We start from the raw sequence: 24,986 nt of genomic DNA, 5'->3' as shown, positions 1-24,986 counted from the left end.
CAAAAAAAAGAGACAGAGAGAGAAGAAAAGAACACAGACTTTTTATCAAGAGGCTTTATAGCTTGTTGGCTTTTTATCCACATGTCTGTTCTTTACACAACTCTCAGTTCAAATTCCCCCAGCATGCACTGCAATCACTTTTTCATACCAGCCAACAAGAGACAATTGACAAAGAAAAATATTTTTTACTAAAGATTTTATTGTTGTTGTCTGCTTTGGTGAATCACTATTACGACTGCTCATACATAGTGATAATATATATATTATTTTAAATTGTAATAATATTTCACAATATTGGTGTTTTACTGTATTTTTGATAAAATAATTTTCACCCGTCACATAATAAAACTATATATATATATATATATATATATATATATATATATATATATATACACATACACACATTAATAACAAGTGCATTAAACAGCACAGTAACTTCAAGGCTTCAAATCATGTCAGTATAACAACAAGGAACCACATACACAAGATTTCCACATGATCTCAAATGTTTACATGCAATTTTATTATGCATGTTTGTGCATCTGTATGCGAGTCAATTTGACAGGACCGTGGGGACAGGCTGCGGCATAGTGTCAGTGGCTCCTCTCTGCATGCTCCAAAAAGATTTATAGCTAAATTATGATGTGTAAAATGTACTCACATTATAGCAGAGGAACAGCACTGCCTGGAGGTGCTGTTTCAGCACTTGCTCTAAAAGTGATAGACTACAAACACACACATGCACATGCGCACACATACAATCTCTCATAAATATATCTGCCAAAAGCCATTTAGGCCCTGGAAATGACAACACACACACTCACAAACACGCTTACAATGAAAGTAGTCACCTAACCATGTCTAACACAACATTTTTTTATAACGCACACAAACATTAGCATATATCTGACATGCTTCATTTAGATCCACAATAAAGCTTAATGAAAGAAAGGAAATACATATGAAAATAAAGGGAGACAGAAGAGATAAACTGATATTTGTATGCAAACAGACCGTGGAACATAAGTGACAAAACCAGAGTGAAGGCTTTCATAAATCCTCACAAACAGATGCACACACACATACACACAGAGATGACATTAAAGCTGATGGAAGTTAAACCAGTCTTGAAAGGAACACTGCTCAGGCGCATTTCATTCAGAGTTTATGACTGGCTGAAAGTAAAATCTGATGAAGCAAAGAGGGTATTTGGGTTTTACTCCTAAATGGATATATTGTTTAAGAAGTGAAAACTGTTAAAGGAGACAGTTTCTTTAAAACTGTTCCTTTTTACATATAAATCATACATTTGTGGTCTATATAAAGCGGAACTGCAATGCTTGGGTCTGAATTCCTCATTTTTATAGCTCCACAGGCCCCTTTTCTACCCCTTTTCTGATGTGCGTCTGAGAGCAACTCATTTTAGTGCGGTCTCTTTAAATGCAAATGAGACACTTCATACCCCGCCCCCTCTCCAGGTTGCAGAGGTGACACTCGGTTCAACTCCACCCCGCTCGGCCATTTTTGTAGTTTGATAGCAGAGATACGATTATCTAGCGGCACAGAAACTTTTTATTCACACGTTGAACAAAATGTCAACAACGGAAGACTTGTCCATCCAGCCTTACATGTTCGAGCCAGAGTCGGACCCGGTTCTCGAGTGGAACCGGTTTTCAATTTCCATCCCTAGTCATGACACTCAACAACAGTAATACTGCTACAGACATGTACTTAAAAAAAACAAACAAAGGTACTGCTAAACCATGACCACCGTGTGTTTTAAGAAAGTAAAGTACTTTACTTTTTTTAACGTTATTTACAGCTTACCGAAGTGCTCTGTTCGCCATCTCCAAAGATAGAAGGAATTGACCCCTCAATCAGACGAAGTCTATCGGCAAATCCTTCTTTATACTGGCGGAGGCTGCTGAAGTAGTTATCCTTGAAGTGCTTCGCGCACACAAAAATGACTTTACCCACAGATGTGGGTACATTTCCGTGAAAAATAAAACTCAACCAGGCACTTCGAAGAGGTTCTGATGCTGGGAGACGGTGTAATGAAGCGTGTGGGTTACTACATCCAACAACCGAACATTTTGACTTACCCTCTGCCCGTAACTTCTGCATCCTTGAGCTTGGACTACAAAATCGCAGCGAGAAATAAAAATGGCGGATTGCTCGAAGTGTTGGGCCAGGAGTCGATGTCCTTATTTGGCAGTTCCACTGCAAATACTGTGACGTTATTGTTAAAAAAAACGTAATAGAGAATATAAAAATCGGAACAGGTTGCAAAATATGACCAAAACAGAATATAAAGATATCAATGAAGCACCTGAAGAGACTAATTTCAACTTTTCTGTACTTCTAAACACTCCAAATATCCAACAAAATGCATTTAAGGGCTAAAAAAGTGGATTTAGCATGATATGTCCCCTTTAAGTGTGCCAAACATCTCTAGATCTAAGGCTGTCGCAGTGAAGGAATTTCCCTTGCGGTAATTTTGAGTGACTCAATAGCGCGATATGCGGTATTATCGCCATTTATTTATTTATTTGGATTTATTTATATTTATTTGTTGCTATATAAATAAGTGTTACGATGTGGTCAGCATGCACAAAAACGAGGACATTTTCAGTAACCAATGTAACCAAAACTAAACAGCGTCTCTGCGCATTCCCTAATTAAGGCTACTAATTTCTGGCTCATTAGAGGGCTAACCAGTGCTTTATTTCCATCCTCTTATCCATATTTTTAACCTTACTGGATAAGATATAGCCTACACATGCATGCAGGCAATATACAGGTATAAGAAAGAACTATAATTTTACTCCAAATGCAACATTCCCATCTCTGACGCAAACATGATTTTATATAAAGCACACATACAGTCGTAATGGCAAAAGCCACAGTCATTCTGAGTAAATTGGTTCCAGGTAAGTGTTTCTCCACTCACCTCTATGGGGCAGAAGGTTTTAATTAATGGATAGGAAGGTGAGCCTGGTGCTGTGCCCCCCATGACCTCCGTTGTCATCTCACAGTGATGTGTTACTATCCTGAGCCAAATACAGCAGATGCTGCCAGCCGGCTCCATGGAGACATCTCAAAGACTGGAGCCACTGCACTGGAGCTAAAGGACAGATACAGTCCTAGTGTACTATACAACACTGCTGATCTGTCACTGACAGACTATTGGTAGATGGTAGAGCTCTATGATTAATCGTTAAAAAGATCGCAGTCTCGATTCAAACACCCACACGATCTTATTCCTTAAAGGAACACTCCGACTTTTTGGGACTTTAGCTTATTCACAGTATCCCCCAGAGTTAGATAAGTCCATACATACCTTTTTCATTTCCGTGCGTTCTGTAAGTGTTATTTGACGCACCCACCGCTAGCCTAGCTTAGCACAAAGACTGGATGTAAATGGATAATGGTAGCATACTAATCCCAATAAGTGACAAAATAATGCAAACATTTTCCTATTTACATGTTGTGATCTGTATAGTCACAGCGTGTACAAATAACAAGGCTATATGAGACAGAGACCATTTTTAATCGTATAAATACTGGGAACTATATTCTCACTAGGCGTAGGAGCACAGCTAACGTTACTTGGGCGGAGTGGCTACTTGGGCGGAGTGATTAGCGCAGCACACGAGACGCCCTGTGGTGAGGAGCAGAGAGTTCGCTCAGAGTTGGAGTAATAGAGTCAGCAATTACTAGATAGTAAATTTATAGTTTACAATCATGGGTGTTCACTGTATTGTAAAGAGCTGCGACAATAAACAGGGGAGACCAGGTAATACTATGATGTTTCATAGAATTCCAACCAAAAACGCTGACCTGATGAATCGATGGCTACAAACACACCTGTAAACAGCATCACGAAGTATTTCGTTTGCTCTGAACATTTTACTATAGACGACTATTTTGAAAAAATGCAAGTTGCCACACGGACCATGAAACGTGTGCTAAAGGATACGTTACAGCCATCCCATCGATAATAAAGACAGGACAAATTGGATCACCTGTTGCTGCGGTAAGTGTTCCGTTATGTTTTGAGATGACTAACATTAGCCATACTGTAACAGTGCCATGCTAATGTAATGTAACCTTAGTAGTGAGTGACACTATTACGTGAATAGGGGCTCCGTGTATCCCCTTTATTGTTATTATTGTGTTGTCATGAACACACTGTATCGCTCAATAACAAATGAGCGGCGCTAAATGCAACTCTCAGGACTGCTTGTTTTGTTTACGGAACCATCAACAGGGCGTCTCGTGTGCTGCGCTAATCACTCCGCCCAAGTAGCCACTCCGCCCAAGTAACGTTAGCTGTGCTCCTACGCCTAGTGAGAATATAGTTCCCAGTATTTATACGATTAAAAATGGTCTCTGTCTCATATAGCCTTGTTATTTGTACACGCTGTGACTATACAGATCACAACATGTAAATAGGAAAATGTTTGCATTATTTTGTCACTTATTGGGATTAGTATGCTACCATTATCCATTTACATCCAGTCTTTGTGCTAAGCTAGGCTAGCGGTGGGTGCGTCAAATAACACTTACAGAACGCACAGAAATGAAAAAGGTATGTATGGACTTATCTAACTCTGGGGGATACTGTGAATAAGCTAAAGTCCCAAAAAGTCGGAGTGTTCCTTTAATGACAGCGATTCGGCTATGTGTATTAAAACTTACAAGTACGACAACAGCGAACATTCAAATCTGCATTGGCGCCACTGACCCACAGAAACCAGTTGTCATGTATAGGTATGAAACAGCTTCAAAGAGAAACAGCTTCTTTTTAACAAGTAGGGCTGGGCGATAAATCAATTTTATCGATTAACTCGAATGTGTAGTTTACGTCGACTTGTTTGAATGAAAATCGGTTTTATCTTTAACATCCGCCGACGCTCCCCTCTGGGCTCCCGTAGTTCCGAACGGGCTCAGCATTTGCCATAGAGATACACAAACAACATGGCAAATGAACAAGGCCACGGCAGCACAAGCACACCCACCAGAAACATTTACACACTGAATCTGTAGGGCTGCCAACTCTCACAAATTCACCGTGAGACTCACGCAATTGTCACTTTTTACCATCCATTTTCTCACGCAGAGAAAAATCGCAAAGCCAAGAGGACACTGACACCGACAGACAAGACAGAGAAGGTTACTATTGATATGAAACAAATTCTCAGCTCTCAGATTCTGTCAATTTAATTATGAAATTCAAACAATAAACACCGTTTAGGCGCTTGTAAATGTGACGTGACAGATCACTGACAGATCTCAGTTCAAGCGGCACGTTAACCGATCATCTGTTACTCTTTACTACTAGTTAATAGTAAATAAACACGAATGATCAATAGGTAATTTTGAAGATACAGTTCAACTTACTGAAATGTAATCAAATCGATCGATCAGTGTTTTTCAACCGCGGAAAGAGGTCCATAAAACAGCTGGAGAACAATGTCACGTAACGTTACATTTACCCCAGGAAAGCCATTTAATTACCATAGCACTTTAGTTGGACTTAAAAAAATTGCTATAGAGAGGAGTATTTTGCTAAATATGATAACTATATTACATATTTATTATATTTCACCTATATCATTAAAATATTATAATGTTGTTATTATAAAAAACGCATTATATTTAATTTGAGATGTTATTTTTAAGCTTTATTAATACCAGCTGACAGGGCTCTGTATGTTTACAGCATTAGGTGAGTTTTTTTGGAGAACAATTACCATAACACATTAATGCATCTACTGTACCTAATATTTATCCAAAGGAAACGATACTGAATCAAGATCAGAATCAAATCACAAGAATTGAAATTGTGAAATATGTCAATCAATAATAAAAATAGTAGCATAGCAGTCATTGTACCATGTAAACATTGTGCTGTCACTAAACTTAATAAAATTCTGTTTAGTTACCAAATGTTTTGACAATCACAATACACTTATTGTGATGCTTTTTTTTTTTTTTTACATCCCCCCAATCCCAATCCACCCATTTTAAGTTATGTTACGTTATGTTATGTTACATTTTCACTGTTTACAAAGGCAGGGCCTGCCATCTTGTCCTTTTGGATTGTTGTTTCTGATTGCACTTTAACCCCAAGGGGGAAATCCAGATCAAATCCCAGAAGGGAAAATCAAAACAAAATAAAGTTAAAACTTGTTTTGAACAATTTCTTTGTCATCTGCAGATTTATTTTAAGTAGGGGGGAAAAAATCGATTTAAATTGTAAATCGGATTTTTTGTGAAAAAATCTGGGATTTTTTTTTTAGGCCATATCGCCCAGCCCTACCCAACAGGCAACAGTATCATTGTTTCAGTGTTACAATAATTCGAATTATCACAGAAGTACTGGGATAAAAGTTTATAGTTCAGATATAAACACTGATGTCAAAGGTACACTGTAAAAAAAATCTGTAGAAATTACAGTATTACTGGCAGCTGCTTGCCAGTAACTTACTGTAGATTTAAATTGATGTTATTTACTGGCAACAGTTTGTTCAAAGTTAAATGAACATTAAACATTAACAAGTCTTTATCTGTACAGAATAAAACTAAAATAACAACCTCATGCAAAGCATTCTGGGAACCAAAATCTGAAGGAAAAAAACAGAAAAAGGTTGATGAAGATTTCTGGTTCCCAGAATGCTTTGCATTAGGTTGTTATTTTATAGTTTTATTCTGTTAAGACAAAGACTTGTTAATGTTTAATGTTCATTTAACTTTGAACAAACTGTTGCCAGTAAATAACATCAATTTAAATCTACAGTAAGTTACTGGCAAGCAGCTGCATAATTACAGCAAATTTTTTACAGTGTAGCGATCAAAATAGAGTAAATCACCTTTTGCACGTAACTTCATGCTTCAAATTAAGATTGTATCAATTACATCAGTAGGTGGTGACAAATGACTTAATTTTGTCATTGAATCATTCATTAGAGATTTGTACAAAAACTCTGATTCATCCAGTAAGGAAACAAGTGAAGTCTTCATTAAGTCTTTGAATCGTTCATTCAGACCAATTATTTTAAATAAAGCATTCAAATGAATTAAATGTTTTAAATAGACTGCAGCAGTTAACATTGTGTCAGAACCTGTAGCAAATTATGTTAATTTTGTTTAGTTGTCTTTTCAGAATGTTCAGATAATCTCTTTTTTAAACTTTCTAATTTTTTCCAGAATCATGCAGCTCTCATAGATTATTATTATTAATATTATTATTAGTAGTAGTAGCAGTAGTATCAAATACTGTAGAAATTATTAAAAGTATGTAAAATACGTATTGTTAAAAATATAAATTAAAATAAAAAATTGTGTGATCAATTTTTTATTGGTTTTTCCATTTAGCCATTTAAAAAAAAAAACAAGCAAATGAACAAACAGATGTGGCAAGCATCAATTTAACAGTAATAGCAAGATTAACAGAAATTGACATGGTAGTGTAGCATAACAAATAAATAATAAATACGTAGCAATGGCAAAACTACCAAGCATATGAAATCAAATAGACAGAGTATATGCAGGGAATACCACATGTCCACTCCCAAACCAAAAAAAAAAAAAAGTGCCCAAACTCTTTTGCAAACACAGAGTACAATTAGGAGAGAGCAAAGCTTTAAATCTGAACAAACTGCGGGGTGTGAAATATGACCTGTGTATGAAGTTGTAATGAATCATTCGGTGGTTAAGGTTTCTGGAAGAGAAAGACAGATTATGCCAGATCAAGTGCCAGTCCAGATTATTATTATCAGATGGCAAATCCTGCTTCCAAACTCTATCAAGAGAGAGTGGTTTATTTGGTGCCTGCAACAAGACAGCATAAATAATAGAGACCAACCCCTTACCCCCGGTCAAAACCTTGTGAAAAGGATGTAAACCTAGTGTGCCATTCCAAGGAACCCCATAGGTGTGCATTGCTGTACGTAACTGAAGATAAAAGAAAAAGGAGGAACTGGGTAAATTAAAAATGTTCTTAACATCTAAGAATGAGCGGAGACCTTCAGCCCCAAAAATGTCAGATAGTGTAAATACACCATTATTTGCCCAACTAGAAAAGTATATAGGGCGTCCTCCCAGCTGGAGACGAGAGTTAAAGAAAATGGGTGACTGGAGATACCAATTTGGAGATATTTTACAATATTTTTCAGCAGCGTTCCAAGTGGAAATTAGCTCAGTGATAATAGGCCCAAATTTAACCTTAGATTGTTTAATAGAGATATTAGAGTAAATAAGATCTTGTAATCGGTGGGGCTTTACAATATTTTCCTCAATAGAACGCCAAGATACACAAGATGCCGTGTCAAACCAGGTGGAAAGAGGGCGCAACACAAAGGCCCAATGATATAATTGAAAGTTTGGGAGTCCTAAACCCCCAGACTTTTTTGGCCTTTGAAGGACAGAGATTTTAATTCTGGGTCTTTTACCCGCCCAAATAAATTTAGAAAGTAGTGAATGAATTTTTTCCCAATAACCTTTGGGAGGTGCCAGAGGAAGCATAGAACCAACAAAATTTATTCGAGAGAGAGTATTCATTTTAATCACTGAAATGCGGTAATGAAAAGACAAAGTTGGGGAGCTCCACTTTTGAAGACTATTTTCCACCTCGACAAGTACTTTATTGTAATTATTAGTCACTGTGGCTGACACTGTAGGGAAAATTGAGATTCCTAGATATTTAAACGTCTGAACAACTGGTATGTTCATTGTGGCAACGGTGGTAGGGGCCTGTCCAATAGAAGAATTCAGAGGTAATAATACAGATTTTTCCCAATTGATTTTATATCCTGAAACCTGACCAAAGCCCTTAAAAATATTTAAAAGGTGAGGAAGACTATGAGAAACATTATGAAGGAAAAGAAGGATATCGTCTGCATACAAAGATATAAAATGTTTGGTATTATGTATAACAATAGGGTTATGACTAACTGACTGCCGAACTGCCTGAGCAAGAGGCTCAAGAGATAAAACAAACAACAGAGGCGAAAGAGGACAACCCTGTCGAGATCCTCTAGATATGGGAAATTGCTTAGAACAGGTGATCCCTGTCAAAACCGTTGCAGTAGGATCATTATATAAAGTTTGAATCATAGATAAAAAGTTATGTCCAAAGCCCATATGATACAAAACCTGCCACAGAAAATGCCACTCAAGACGATCAAACGCCTTCTCTGCATCAAGAGACAAAATGGCATTTGGAGAATCTGCGATGTTGGAAGCTTCTATTACGTGAAGAAGGCGACGGACATTATCTGAGGCAAGGCGATTCTTGATGAAACCAGTCTGATCCACGTGGATTAGAGTAGACAAATGTGGTTCCAATCGGGAAGCTAAGACTTTGGCGAACAACTTAGTATCAGCATTTAGAATAGAAATAGGACGGTAACTCGAACACTCAGAAGGTTCCTTACCCTTTTTTAAAAGTAAAGAAATAATAGCAATATTTGAATTGTTAAAAAAAGAACCCTTAGTAATTGTAGAATGAATCATCTCCAGTAAAAGAGGACCGATTTGAGGCCAAAAGGCCAGATAAAACTCGGGGGGTATACCATCAAGCCCTGGAGATTTATTCTTATTCATGCTCACTAAGGCTTTGTACAACTCACTCAGAGCTATTGGAGCATCAAGTTCAAGAGCAGATTCATAGGAAAGCTTTGGAAGTTGAAGAGGGTTCAGAAAGCTTTTACATGCCTGCTCATCATAAATAAACTCTGAGGAGTATAAATTAGAATAAAATGAGCAGAAGACATCATTAACCTCATTTGGATCAGAACACAGTTTACCTGTGGAAGATTTAACAGACGTTATGTTAGCCAATTGTTCATTGGTTTTAAGTTTCAAAGCCAGTAGATGACTTGGTTGAGCACTGTACAAGTAATGAAGTTGCCTAGTCCTATGAATGAGAAAGTCAGATTTGTTCCTGAGTAGTTGATTAAGGTCTTTCATCAACAAGTCTCGCTCAAGAATAAGGTCAGAGGTAACATTCAGAGACAAAGAACGCTCTAAAGTTGAAATTCTATTTTCTAAATCTACAATATGCTTTTAAAATAAAATTTGAAAAAATATATGTAGGGTGAGGGTCCATCCAACATGACGCACGTTCTTGCTTCTTGTTTTCACCCCGTTTTTACAGGTATTTATAAAGAATGCCAAGAATGACCTTCTGTGGATACACCCCAATCACCTTAAACCCAACAGAAGCTTGTACAACACAAACTGGATGTGGCAAAACATGATTAGATGCCACAGTTGTTTTGTTGGGGGTGAGGAGCATGGAGGGGACAGGCGCTGCTGAGACCTTGCTGTGTGCGAAAAGCAAACTGCCATTTCAAACAGATCCTTAAAGAGATTAGAAGGGGGAAATGTTAAGAATGAGAGGCAAAACGGAGCTCTCCTCCATCTGGGTCTAAAGTTTGCCCTCCTGTCTGCTCTATACGACTGCCACCATGTGCTTGTACTCACTGAGATTGATGCCATGAGTGAATGATTAACAACAATTATGTAGTTTAAGACAGAAATATACATGATATACATACACAGATATGCTGGTTTTCTTGTACCTATAAATAGTTCATAATATGAATATGAGTTCATGTGTACAGCATCAGTGAGTTGTACCTGGTACTGCATCAGTGCAGTACAAATGCCAGAAGTGAAGTGAATCATCTTCAGTGAGCGAGGTTTCTTAGAAATGTGTGGCATGTACCTAAGGATTTATGCAGAAGTAAACAGGAAGAGGCAATAAAGGGAGAAAGAGACTATGGGGACATAAAGGTTAGAGAGAAAGCAAGTGTGCTCTGATGTTGGTTCACTAAATGCCTTTTTGGTTCGGTCAGTAATATTCAAATGTTCCGATTTCTTCTTTTTTTTTAAAAAATGCAAATGTGTTTGGAAAGGCTCAAATCAGGATTCAGGATCAAGACATATTGAGGAATAAGATGAGAAAAACAGCTGCTTATTTACCTATAGTGTTGCAATTAACAGGACAATATGAGCATGCACCTCTCAAATGTTCATTATAATCTTATTATATACTGTCATACTAGTTCCACCAGCTTCACAATCATTAGGGAATCTTCACTCAGACACTATAATTAGTGGGAGTGCACTCCATTATCTTCTTACTGAGGCAACAAAGTTTATAAAGCCAAAACTCAGATTCAAATGGATTTTAAAGCCATCATTACAGGTTCATGTTTACATAATCTTTGAAAGACAGATTTGAAAGATGGGCTTGCAATTCCCCAAATGGATTTGAAGGCAGGGTTTGAAATTAACACCTGCCAACCCGCCAAATGTGGGGAAAAATCAATCATATATATAAGGACAGATCAATACAGTGCAAAGAACATAAAAAAAATGTAGGATGTTGGAAAATAACAATATATATGTATATATATGTATATATATATATAATGTTAATCTGCTTAATTTCTTACCCTTTTCTTTTTTGGCTAGTAGAAGTTCTGAATGGCCGATAACTTAAAAGTGAGTGAAAAAGTTAATTTCAAATTAATTTGATTAATTTTGTCCTGGTGATTATTGACTTCCATTGTACGGACAAAAAATTTCTCAAAATATCTTCATGTTCCACAGAAGAAAGAAAGCCATACAGGTTTGGAACAACATGAGGGTGAGTACATGATGACAGAATTTTCATTTTTGGGTGAACTATCCCTACATACAAATTATGTAATTCCTATTTTTGCATTGAGATTAAATGAACACATTATTCACGCTGCAGGTCCAGCTATGGCTGTCATGTTGGGTGACTAAACAGGTGTGTGTTTTATACCTCAAGCAGAGAATGACTTATACAGGTCAAATAAAGAGAGGGAAAATGAGGGTGTTGGGTGTTTGTGTTTGTCCAGTCAGAGGCCAAGAATAGCACCGCTGTAGGGTCAGTATGACTCTGTCAGGTACACATACAAACCCAAAAAACAGTAAATGTCTACAAGTACATGGAAAAACACTACCGAATATGGTAACCGAGCATTCACACACCTACAAAGACACTTTCATTTTATACCATAGTGAGGTATAGAAAACGGGATTTTGTGCAAAGTCAGTAGGATCTGTAAGAGCAGAACACAGTTATCAAGCTAAATAACCATAACAATGCATCCTACATGTATTAGTGTGTACATCCAACACACTCATAGCTGTTACACTCAATGAGCACTCTAAAGGTGATGATACACAGGGCAACTTTTTGAGCAATGTTGCTGGGCAATGTTGCCGTCAACGGGCCACCAGATGAGACACAGGGCCCACGACCGATCTAAATGATCCAGATAGAAATGTATTGTCCATTTTCAATGGGAAAGTGCCCAAGCAACAATCGCTCGGCATGATTGCCCAGCAACATTGCTCAAAAAGTTGCCCTGTGTATCATCACCTTAAGGTTAGTTAAGGCTAGTTGTTGCAGGTTCCCTTACAATACAATGTACACTCGATATATAAGTCGCAATTTATAATGATAATAACAATATCATAAATGGACCAGGCAAAGGCAGCTTGTGATTGTTATTAAGTGGGGGGGTCAGAGACCTTGCCTTAGCAAAGTCTCTGAGAACCTGATACCTCGTATAGACTCCAAGTAGGTTGCCGTTCTGGAAAATGGTATATTTATAACTTATATATAAAATTTAAATTGGAAAATTAAGGTGTGACCATTATTAAGCGGTTATTATTATTAATAATATAGTATTAATATATATGTCGTTAGCTTTATTTAAAATTCCCACCATACCACCAACCTCTAACACACTAAGATTCTAAGCCCACACACACAAGTATGATCATATATCACAGCTTTCATTTGAAAAGCATGAATTCCAGATCTTTCAAAGACATAAACACACATTCATACACAAAATCCCAGGACTCTGTCTGCCCTCTGTTGTCCTCTAACTAAGAGGGCCATTTCAAACGGACACGTCCTCCATCTTCCACAGACTGTTTTCTCTCTCTCGTCAAGGGCAGCCGGCCACGTGTCATATTTTAACCTGATCTTACTTTGATGGCCTGTCTCTTTTCTCCTTCAGACAACACACGCACACACTCTGTGAGAGATATCAATCCAGCCTTTTCTGTTCTCCACACAGTGGGCCGCTCTCCATCTCTCCTCATCTAATCTAACACAGATCAGTGGCTTAAACTTATTAGTGTAGAGGTGAGGTAAATCTCCTCCGCTCACTAACGCTGAAAAATGACACTGCTGGATTAGTGGCGGCCACAATCAGAGCATTAAACACACATGCACATTTACATCAAGACGCAGTCTATAAAGCACTCTTAATCACAGAGGTATTCAACAGGGAGGAGAAATAGAGAGGGAGAGCGTGCATCCTTGAGAGATGTGGAGGGCCGCACACATCTATCAAATCTCCACTGTGAGCGCTGGACCGCTCGTATAGGCGAAGAGGAGGGGCGGCAGTCAACTCCAGGAAATAAGAAAATGATTAAGAGTGATTTAATGTCACAGAATGTGGAGAAAACGTGCATCTGTCCGACAGAGAATGATGTTATTACACCACCTTCCTTGCACCTCTTCGTCTCTCTGCTGCCTTTCTCTACCCCTCGATGCAGTTTCATCTCTAAGAGCGATGATGCTTGTATATAAACTCAGTGATTGGAAACCAGGAGAAAAGCCACAGTGATGAACTAACACGAGGAGCCCACATCAAATCAATACAATTTGCGTCAGGTTGAATACTGCACTCATAATGAAATATGGCCTCACTAACCATTACAACAAAATTAGATGGGGGACACTGGGATATCCTGTGGTACATCTGGATGCAGGCAGACTGTTTATGAATTAACTACTGCATCGATTTCAGTTTGATATATTGTGTGGTCACGTACACCTTAAAGGGGTAGTTTAACAAAATAATGAAAATTCTAAGATCCTCTACTCACGCCTCATACCTTTCCAGATTTCCCAGGCTGAAATTAAACCTGCCATAGCGAAACAATCTGGAACGGCATTCAAATAAAAATTTAAAAAAGGGAAAAGATAGTGTCAATCCATTATATGTTCGCACACATTTATACAAGTATTCTGCTTCCCTGTTGTCTTTCTGGTAGAGGCACATTTGCTGTTCTATTCATTTTATAATGATCAAACTAAAATATCACTCATTAGTTGGATGTGTGTGTTTGATTGATTTGAAAATGTAAAAAAAATCGAATAAAACGAAAAAGATTTGATAGAAATATGTGGAAAAAATATTTATTCATATCATAACTATATTATTAGGCTGCATGGATAGGATGAGGGTTCTTGCCCAGAACAGAACCATACCGCCAATCTAAACCATATGCTAATTGTCAGTTTTCTTTGACGGAAGTCGTCTTGACAGAAATGTACTGCACGGTCAAAACTGACTACTTTGGGGATACTTTTGTTCTTTGTAGCTTGGCAGCCCTATTTACAATCCACTTTCTTTAAATGGAAAACAACATCTGGATATTCAGCTAAATATATCTTTTGTGTTCCACGGATCATGGCAAAAATCATGCATGCTTGGAAAAGTGATTTCCAATTCCTTCAAGAGCCATACTCTCTGATTTACAAACAAAGACAGACATACTTGTAAACATAAACATAAAGAGAAATATCTCACCTTGACATTTCCCTCCATTAGTTGGGTCTCCATAGTAACCAGGTAGACAGATCTGGCACTGCGACCCAGTTGTGAGATTCTTGCACTGCTCACATACACTGCCATTAACACACACACTGTGTCCGTTACACTGACATGCTGAAACATAAAGAGAGAAGAATGTGTGTTCATCTGATTAGACTTTTTTCAAACACACCATAATTTACAGGTTTTGATGAGTGCACATATGTGTTTTTTTATGTGTACCTGGGCAGGTTATGTAGGCCCAGTCATAGCCTTTTTCCCTTGAACAGATACTGGTGTCCAATACCCTCTCTCGGCTCTGTCTACTCAGGCTCCTCATTGGTCCACGGTATGATCCCTCAATACACTGGCCCTGACCTGTGTCTGTGGGGTCTCCGCACCAACCACAATCAGGCTGTCCCAGGCACTGACCACATGTACGATGACCTGAACAGTTCTGAGCTAGAAAGAGAGAAGATTTAGATAAATTAGAAAAAGATAAATGAGTGTTTCCCAACCCTTTTAGTCTTATTTACCTCCAAAGCACCATCAGTAATCTCCACTAAAACTATTAAAATCGTTTACTTTATTTTTATTGAAATAAAGCTAAAAAAAAAAAATCATGAAAAACTTAGTAAAACTATAAGCTTTAACACTTTATTTTGATGGTCCCCCAACAGACATTCTACTGACTATAAGTTACTTTGCAAGTACGTCGACTTATTGTACTTAACCTAAAACCTCATTTTAACCTAACAGTCTACTAATACTCTAATGAGAGTTAGTTGACATGTAGTTGCAAAGTTACTTTAGTTAGTATAGTAGTTAGTATAGTATAGTTAGTGTCTAAAGTGGACCATCGAAATAAAGTGTAAACTAAATGGAAGCTAAATAGAAATATTGTTTAAAAAACTGACAAAAATAATATGACCAAAGCACAAAACTGAAAACATAAAACTAAAAGCTAGTTTAAAATATTAAAGCTACATATCCTTAGCCTCATAGCATAATTGCCTAAGTTATATTTAAAGGCAATTATGCTTAGGCAATTATGCTATGAGGCTAACGATATGATAAACTAAATGTTATTAATGAGAGAGTGCAAAAAACATTTGAGTTGTTTGTCTTTTGTATTACTTGACTTATTGCATTTTGTACACATTCAAAGTCACATTATATCAATGTGTTACCAGCACTGAAATTTACTCTGCCTGTGTGTTGTTGAATAACCTTTTAATTTCAAAATAAACTGAGTTTTGTGCCATTACATTATGAATGTGTATTCATACAATGTGCCTGACATTCAGAGTGCTGGACATTTGAGACACACGGGACAGGATCAGATCATTTACATTCTCTGTGCCAATAGGGATTTTTTATATCAGTTTTCATTAAAAGTTTTCTGAGCCCCTCAGTAATGACCTCCCTTTATTTTTAGATATTTTGTGTGTGTGGGAGCAGAAAATGTATGCATGCAATAGGGACAGAAGAAGCGTCCATCAATGTACCCTTCGACCAGACCCCGTCTAATGGGTCCTTAGACAGTGTGAGGGTCAAAAAGTGTCTCGGGGTTAATGGCGAGGGCAGATACTGAGAGATGTCGAGTGTGTCATTAAAAACAGGGCAGAAAGACACACTGAGGGAACGCCACCACAGTCAATGGGATACTCAGAAGTGAAAGTGAGACGGGAAAGAGGAGCTGTTTGAAGTGCCACAGTGTTTGACCTTCTATATCATATTGTAGATTATAAAACAAGGTGTAGTTTTATAATCTACAAGTCTTCCAGGCCATTATCACAACTGCAGGTTATAAAATTGAAAATACATGTAAAAAGCAAAGCTAAGACATTTAAATAAAAAAAATAAAAAAAAACATAAAATAAGCTAAAATCAAATGGATTTTGGATTAATTGGATCATCGAAGGTCAGCAGCAAAGACATTGGTTAATAAAGTGAGATTAAATGCATAAAGTATATTTGTATTACTTAACAAATTGAATTATTGCAGGTTTGTTTAATATTATGAGTTTGCATTTCACTGTTTTTCATTTTAACTAATACTGAATCTGTTTTTTGTGCAAGTGAGATGAGTAAATGCATGCTCACATTTAGTCTAGTACTACGACTTAATCATGTTACTTGTAATGCATCACCCCCAACACTGGATTTCAAAGGACATCTAAATGTAAAATAGAATGGGGAAATTATCCACAATCAGCCGATACAGTATTCAACCAACCGAAACCTTTAAAACGGAGGTTCTCAACCAAGGGCCGAGGCCCACTAATAGGCCTCAAGATGACTTAAAATATTAACAAGCTAAAACAACTAAAATCAAGATATTTCTAAGATTTTTTTTTTCTTTGAAAAACCAGGATTATCACGGTCTAGAGAAAAATCTTGTTATATGAGGTAGCATATTAAAAGTGTGATTTCTAGATGTCATTTAAAGGTGCCATAGAATGGAAAACCTTGGCATAGTTGAATAATAAGAGTTCTGTACATGGAACTGACATACCGTGAGCCTCAAACACCATTGTTTCCTCCTTCATATGTAAATCTTGTGTTTGCAAAAGACCACTAAAAAAAACGGGTGAATCCCAACATAAGACCGACTGTGACGTTGCAGTCGGGATCATTAACATTTACGCCCTCAAAATTTGCATATACCAGCCCATGTTCTAGGCCAGTCAGTATTAACGTGGACCTGCACAGCTGAATCATCAGAAGTTCTGCAGGTATTGTGAAGAAGAAAGCAAAGACAATAGCAAAAATGGCAGATCATGGAAATGTTATGTTCCAGGCTGTGCAGGGGATGTGAGCACTTTTCATACCCTTCCCACAGAACAGAAATGTCAACAGGCATGGCTGATGTTTATCTATGATTCCATTTACACCTGGTCACATAAATGTGTTTTCGCAAAACGGATATAAATCCAATCTTCAATTCCCGCCGACCGTCTCATGGAATCATGAGAAGTATGTTGATTTCACGTCACCGAAAGCAACCGATAGGAGCTGCATTTTATTGATCATCAGCTAATTTCAAAATCAAAGACTGCAATAGTAGACAGCGACAACATCAATGGTAAGATCATTTTGTTTCTTTACTTTTAATGAAGATGATTGTGTGTTAAGCGTCTACGACTTACTGTACTTTAACTTTGATTTGCGATAGTTTGCACATTGGCTTGATGAATAGATCGCTCAGCTACTCATCTGCAGTGATGCGTGTTGCAGTTACATTTATGTCAATCCCTTTTGTCGGGTAAAATTATAATTTAGCCTATTTTTCATCAACAACACAACTCAGGAGCTAACTAGGTTAGTTTGGTTGCTTACAGATAGCTCACTCGCTCCTTCTAGCTAATGTGACCTTCTCCACCACTTAAGCTGAAACGATTGTCATTTGACAATGCATCTATTAAATTTGTTAAAATATTTGTTTGTTTGAGAGCTGAAGTTTGATTATTTTGCACGTTTGTATTTCAGAGTACATCACAGCTCCTGCGTACAAATGATGTAGGCTGCGAAACAGCCAATCAGAGCAGAGCTCAACATTATTATTCATGACCCTTCCAAATAAGGCAGCCCATTTCATTCTCCTAGGGTTATAAATGGACATGTAAAACCATATCTGGAGACCTTTTGCCCTTACCTAAACCACAAATCTTCTATGTAGATATCAGAGAACAATATAAAATACTGTTTCAATGCATTCTATGGCACCTTTAAATTCAAAATGCCATAACCATTTTTTTTATATAAATTGTTTTTTTTAGCTGTGTCAAGCCCTAAAATATTTTATCAACTAGAAACTTTTTTTGTTTTTAAGTCAAAAAGGTTGAAAACCTCTGCTAAAATGTGAAAAACCTCCATATCAGCCAATAACCAATATGGCACAAATATATTGTGCATCCACTTTCAAAATTCTTCAGTGGTCATCGATGTCTTAAAAACATTTACCAGCATGAAGGCCAAACCACTGAAGTAAATTGAAGCTGTTTACTGTAGCCTGTATACACATCTTATATCAATGAATAACACATGGAAAGAAGGAAAAAAGATTTGAAAAGTTTTCTGACATTCTGTCGAAGTTATGTGGATATTTGCATGTTCTTTTGCGTTCTTGATCTAGATTTCCATAGCGCACAGATGTGTTAGGTGAACTTTTGCCCAGAAGCTCCTCTCTCCTCCTGCATTATTCACACCCAATACAATGATTCATTTTGCCGTGTCGTGCATTCGGCACAATCACAGAGGTGTTTCATAATTAAAAACACAATTCTCATCTCTCGCTCTCTCACTTTATCTCGCTCCCTCCTTTCCTTTTTTGTGTTTAGCAAAAGAAAGGAGGATTATATTTAGCCAAGGACACCTAAACATTCATTACATATGCAAATCTAACATTTTCAATGTGATTTTGTTTCTCTCAAAAAAACTCCTTCAAATACAACTTTAACACAAGTGTTAAAACATTTATAAATGTAATAATTAAAATCTGTTCTAGGGATTTCTGACCCAATGACAACATGAAATCTCTGTCTACAGCAAGACAACATCTGTCTCGTGGACAGGTTCACCTGGGACAGGGACACCTGTCAAATAGATTGCAGTCAATATTAACAAGCATAAAGCGGAAAAGAAAAGATTTAATAGATCTATGTAACTTTCCAGAGAAAGGAAGTCACATGCAAAACCACATAGACATTGAGGTAGGCACGTCCCCCTCAATATTCAGAATAATGGTTTTTGCAAAAATTGATTCTTACATTTTTACACACATCTTTGGACATGTGATCTTAAAATGGCCAAGTTAGATAAGACAGATCACTCGTCTCATGCAAATGAACACTACCGTTCAAAAGTCAGGGGACAAAATATTTTTTTTATACAAAAAAAAAAAAAAAAGAGACATTTATGATGTTAAAGATATCTTTAAATATATTCTGTTCTTTTGAGCTTTCTATTAAAAAATCCTGAAACATAATGTGAAAAATATAATAATATAATAATAATATAATAATATATATTGCAATAATATAATACAGATTATTTCTGTTTTTACTGTATTTTTTATCAAATAAATTAATTGGTGAGCATAAGACACTGAGTATTTTTATTTTGTAAAGTATTTTCAGGGTGAACCTTTTATAATGTGGAAACTCTTATCCAGTTACTAACAAAATAGAGACATGGTAAGATTATACATTTGAACAGAAAGGATAAGGAGGTGAAAAGTTATGAAAAATGTATGCTCACCATAATGATTTACTTTTTGCCTCAATAATGTTCACACATTTGTCTGTTTAAAGACTGAATAATAACAAAGACTTTTTGAAAACAAAAAAAAATTACAAAAAATGACCGCACCATAACAATACAACACAATGGACGCAGCCGACTTGCAATATGTTGGCACATTGTACGATATGGTATTTCTTTTATCTCAACTTCTGCATTGAAAAGGCTATATTTGCTGAGTATATTGAGTCAGTGAAGAAGTTCATTTCCATTTTGATTAGGTGCATATTATCATGCTGTCAAGCTGTTTCTTTATCTCTGTCTGGGCCTTTGTTTAAATATGAAAACTGCACTTTTTCTAATGAAATTATCCTCTATCACAACAGGTACATCTATGGGGCATTTCACACCAAAGAGTCACTCAGCAAAATATTTGCTGCGGCCATGAACCAACTCCTTGGAGGAAGAAAAGAGATCCTCTAGCAATTCACTTCCATCAGAGAGCTGACCTTAATGATGTTTATTGTCTGACAGATCGCCTCTATGAAATACAGCCATCAACATCCCAGTTAACAATGCACTGGAGGCCTTTAGTCTCTGCGGTCCAGATAAAATCAATGACCAGCACATCCGCAGAGAAAGAACAGTAATATCTGTGTAACTCTATAATGGCGAATGGAAGGGGAGTTTGTGGTCTCAGGGTCTCAAGGCCATGAAAAGACTTTCAACTTCCTGAGACACTATAGACAGGCAATTTCGCCAGTCAGGATTTTGTAGTAGTATTTTTTCTGGAGAAATATGTTGGTTATTAAGCACTACGCCTCTCAGTTGGACCGTATATCTATTTTTCATTCTCGTCCCTGTTGCAGCTGCTCATTTACGCCGCATTATGATGCCAGCTCTAGTGCCTCTTAATGCAGAAGAAAAGAATGATTCCATGCATCTACAAACTTGCTGATGACTATACAAGGTAGGTCCGCGTCAGCTACTCATAAGGCTTTACTGAGACGATTACCATCAGTCATTTCGGATACTTTGGCATGGTTCTGTGTTGTTTTGGACCACATGATATCACTCTTGTGTATAGGGAGATTTCTGCAAATCTACTTAGAAAGAACTAGAGGAGCTGTTGAATCGTAAAGTGACTGAGCAGAGATCTGAACAGCCTCAGTTTCAGACGGCACACTCATGAACCGCCCACAGTTCGCACACCGACACATGATGTATATAAAAATGGTAAGTGTTGGCTGGAATCAAGAGTTCAAATAAAGAGTAAAGAGTTTTACAAAGAACCAAACTGATAAAATTACCAATGTTAATGATGGACTATTCATGTGATTTGCAAGATTAGAGACATCAAATCTTGACAAAAGATTTATTCTATTAACCCTCTGAGGTCGACAAACGCGCCGACGCGTTTTGCCGGATTTTCTCCACATTGTAGCACTATAAACTTAAATTACTCCATCATTTATGGTCATACAGAAAAAAGAAATATAAAAAAAGAATCTGTGATATTTCTCCTTTTGTATGTGTCCACTTACAATCAAATCAAAACATTGTGCTTTTGTAAAATAAAGAAAATAAACAGGGTGTGCTTTCTGCCTCTCCGTCGCGGTGAACTTTTTTTTCTTGAGCACGTCTATAAACTGAAACAAAACTCAGCGAATACTTGTCACACATTTATGAGCCATATACCTTTATAAACATTTAAGTGTGTACTTTTAAATGATCGGATTCAAAACGAAAACAAATATTCTCTGTTTAAGTAATTTGTATAAAACCAACAAGATGTCCAGCTTCTCAAACGCTTGCTCATTACAGTTAATTTGGCCACGCCTACTCGCGCAAAAGATATTCACATGCAAATCTCCACATGGAACGCGAACGCGCTCGTTACCTCAACAACAAAACACTTCACTTCACTTTTCGTCGAGTTTGAAAGACGTGCCTGAGCTTACATTGGATTTAGGCTACCTCAGAAGAAGAAGAACGCGATTTGAAGACAAGAAAGATAAGGTAAGAAATTCTTACATAGCCTAGTTTGTTATTGTTGCATAAATGTCACGTTGCAGCTGAACTGTTGCTAGATATATGGGGAATATTATAATATTTAGACCCGTGTTTACTGTGTTTGTGGATATCTGCTCAAACATAGATATGTTTATGATAACCATAATGTTTTATATTTGAGAGTGATCGCGTTTGAATGTATCATATTTTGCAAGCGATCGCGTTTGAATGTATCATATTTTGCAAGCGATCGCGTTTGAATGTATCATATGTGTTTACTGTGTTTGTGGATATCTGCTCAAACATAGATATGTTTATGGTAACCATAATGTTTTATATTTGAGAGTGATCGCGTTTGAATGTATCATATTTTGCAAGCGATCGCGTTTGAATGTATCATATTTTGCAAGCGATCGCGTTTGAATGTATCATATTTTGCAAGCGATCGCGTTTGAATGTATCATATTTTGGATGAAAGCAAAACGCACCAAACGGCTTCATGTTTTTATTATTATCTCATTTCATATCATCATAACGGATGGAAACATTTGAAGTAACATGATAATCAATATATTTTTCTCTAGCTTCTTTTGGAAGATTTATAGGCTGCTATAGGTTATTTATTGTTATTATTATTTTATCCGCACTGCGCATATACCTTATGCCTACAAGGCACAACAAACCTGGTGTTCATTATATTATATATCGTTGGAAACGTGTGTGTGTGTGTGTATTCTGTGAATTTTAAAAAGGAATTTTAAAAAGCAATTTTAACCAGAAAAATCTAATATTTATTTCCAAAATCGTGCAGGCCTTTCTCTTGATATCAGTATGTTCACTTTTTTTTTTTTCAGGTCCCAGATGCCACTGAGGACTTCAACATTCACATGAGTCTCAGTACGTGAACATGGTAAAGTGAAAATCTTGGAAATGAAAGGTATGTACAATGTTTTTAGGAATGGCACAAAGGTCTCTGTCTTTGAAGTGCTTTTTTGGCATTTGTTGTGTATCTTTGGATTATGTTGTGTTGTAAATAAATCCAAACAATTTAAAAGCCATTATTTTTTAAATCTCCTCATTTACAGTATTGTGCAAGGTTGCTCAGAATGATAGGGGCCTGATAGCTCCTAATAGGGCCGTTAGGGGAGGTTCTTTGTCTTTCTCAGGTGAGAAAAGCTTACATATTAATGAGCTCTCGCATAAGGCTTTTTCACACAAAACACGTCGTAAAATTTTTAAATCAATATATTGTCTTATCTGAATGAGCAGTCAGGGTGATTTTCACATAGTTTTGCAGCAAATATTCTAGGCTACGTCATACAATTTTCAAAAGTCTTGTGAAGAAATAATCAGTATGGGTTTCATGGCCTTATTTCAGTGAGAATTTTTTTTTGTATTTTCAAAAACCACGCATAAATGTCATTATCTCAAAACTACAAACTTTTACATACATGCTGCTGATATATTATTGTAGCAGAGTTTGTGCTGAATACAGTGTAATTAGACTTTAGCCATGAAAATGTCACAAGTAACAGAAATAACCAGAAATGTCAGAGCATGTCAGAACACCTCCAGGGCCCAGAAAACAGCTCAGACCTCAGAGGGTTAAAGTTTTTGTTCACATAACTATTGTGCTTATTTCCCAGCAAAAAAAGGTCACATGTTGGGGTCCACGTTCCAAAGGTTTTGGAACACTATTGTATTTGTTGTCTGATTTTCTTATTCCTACTCTTATTGTTCTTATCCTCTTTTTTTTTGCCAGGTCTGTACCAAGTTGTAGAGACACCAAAATTGGTGAGATAATCAGAAATCTCTAGAACTATAAGGGCTTTCTTACATTTAATTTCTCTTTATACAGTTTTTTTTCCGCTCTCTTCAATTTTAAGAAAAAAAATATACTTTTCCAAACACAGCAGCTTTAAAAAAGCAAAACATTTACAAAAGAATTTTGAGCATTGAGGAGATATACGCAAATTGCACATTTTAATGAATTGACTTATCTGCTGAAGGCAAAATTCAGGCATACATAGACAACCAGACATTCTGAGAATTCACACCAATTTGTGTCAAATTCTGCCCATAGGTGGTGCTACAACTGGAAAAAGTCCAAAGCATTTATCACATATTTTGAGAAATGTCTTATGTATCAGCAAAACTGCATTCTTAAAAATATCTTCTTTTGTGTTTGCAGAAATTTGGTACCAATTCTTGGTCAGAAAACCTGCAATGATGACCAGACTTTATGCCACAAGTCAAAAGTCTGAATAAGATGAAAGTACTTTTTTCTCTTTGTGCAGGGTCTCGGTCTCTTGTGCAAGGCCGGACAGATGTCGATAGTTTATAGATTTTTCCGGTGGAGGCCAGTCAGAGTGTGACAGGAGTTTATAGTGAGTTTGATACCTGCCTGTGCAGCAGGCATAGCGTTCATAACATCTGCTCTCTCAAAACTCAATCTCCCTTAGGCTCACAACAGAAGGGAAAAATGAGAAGGTGGAAAGTAAACGAGTTAAAAGGTGTGTGTTCATCAGAGTAGTGTGTACTCATAACTCCAGCTTCTAGTCTGCCATGTATCTAATGTGTGTGTGTTCTTGATGGTAAAAGCGAGCACTCACCGCCACAGTCTCCAGTTTGCCACTCCAGGCACTGGCCGTAAGGGAAGGAGATGACGTACGCATTGGAATCCACACAGCGCTTGGTGCTGCCACACCACATGCACTCCATGGCCTGGCTGGTGCAGTTGGCACAGGTGGTTCGCAGGGAGCAGGGCATCTTACATGGACGCATGGTAAGGTTTGGGCTCACTGAAGGAGGAAAATGCAGTGGTCAGAATTGCAATTACTTTTAAGCTAATTAGATCATTTTAAAAACTAGGCAAATAACAACTCAAAATGACAATACAATTTCCTGATAAGATACAGTAGGGTCCAAAAGTTTCAGATCTTATGGCCAGCTTTTTATTTATAGAGCTACATGATTCAGTGATATTTTAATACTATTTTAATATATTTTAAAACTATTTAATACTATGGTAACATTTTATTCTGATGGTCCCTTTTGAACACT

General features: G+C 37.0%; 1 protein-coding gene across 3 annotated transcripts in view; it reads right to left on the bottom strand.

The window, feature by feature from the left end:
- Positions 1-24,986, bottom strand: part of atrnl1a (attractin-like 1a) — a 274,347-nt gene that overhangs the window by 169,283 nt on the left and 80,078 nt on the right. For all 3 annotated transcript variants that reach the window (XM_084093173.1, XM_084093174.1, XM_084093175.1), the window contains exons 18-20: positions 24,536-24,724; positions 14,910-15,128; positions 14,664-14,801 (exon numbers count right to left, since the gene is read on the bottom strand). In XM_084093173.1, the coding sequence (XP_083949299.1) occupies positions 14,664-14,801; positions 14,910-15,128; positions 24,536-24,724 (546 nt within the window). The remainder of the gene's footprint in view (positions 1-14,663; positions 14,802-14,909; positions 15,129-24,535; positions 24,725-24,986) is intronic.

This window comes from Abramis brama, assembly GCF_963993115.1.
Source record: "Abramis brama genome assembly, chromosome: 19".
Taxonomy (NCBI): Eukaryota; Metazoa; Chordata; class Actinopteri; order Cypriniformes; family Leuciscidae; genus Abramis; species Abramis brama.
Note: the sequence above shows the minus strand (reverse complement) of the source record. Positions and strands in the feature narration are given on the sequence as shown.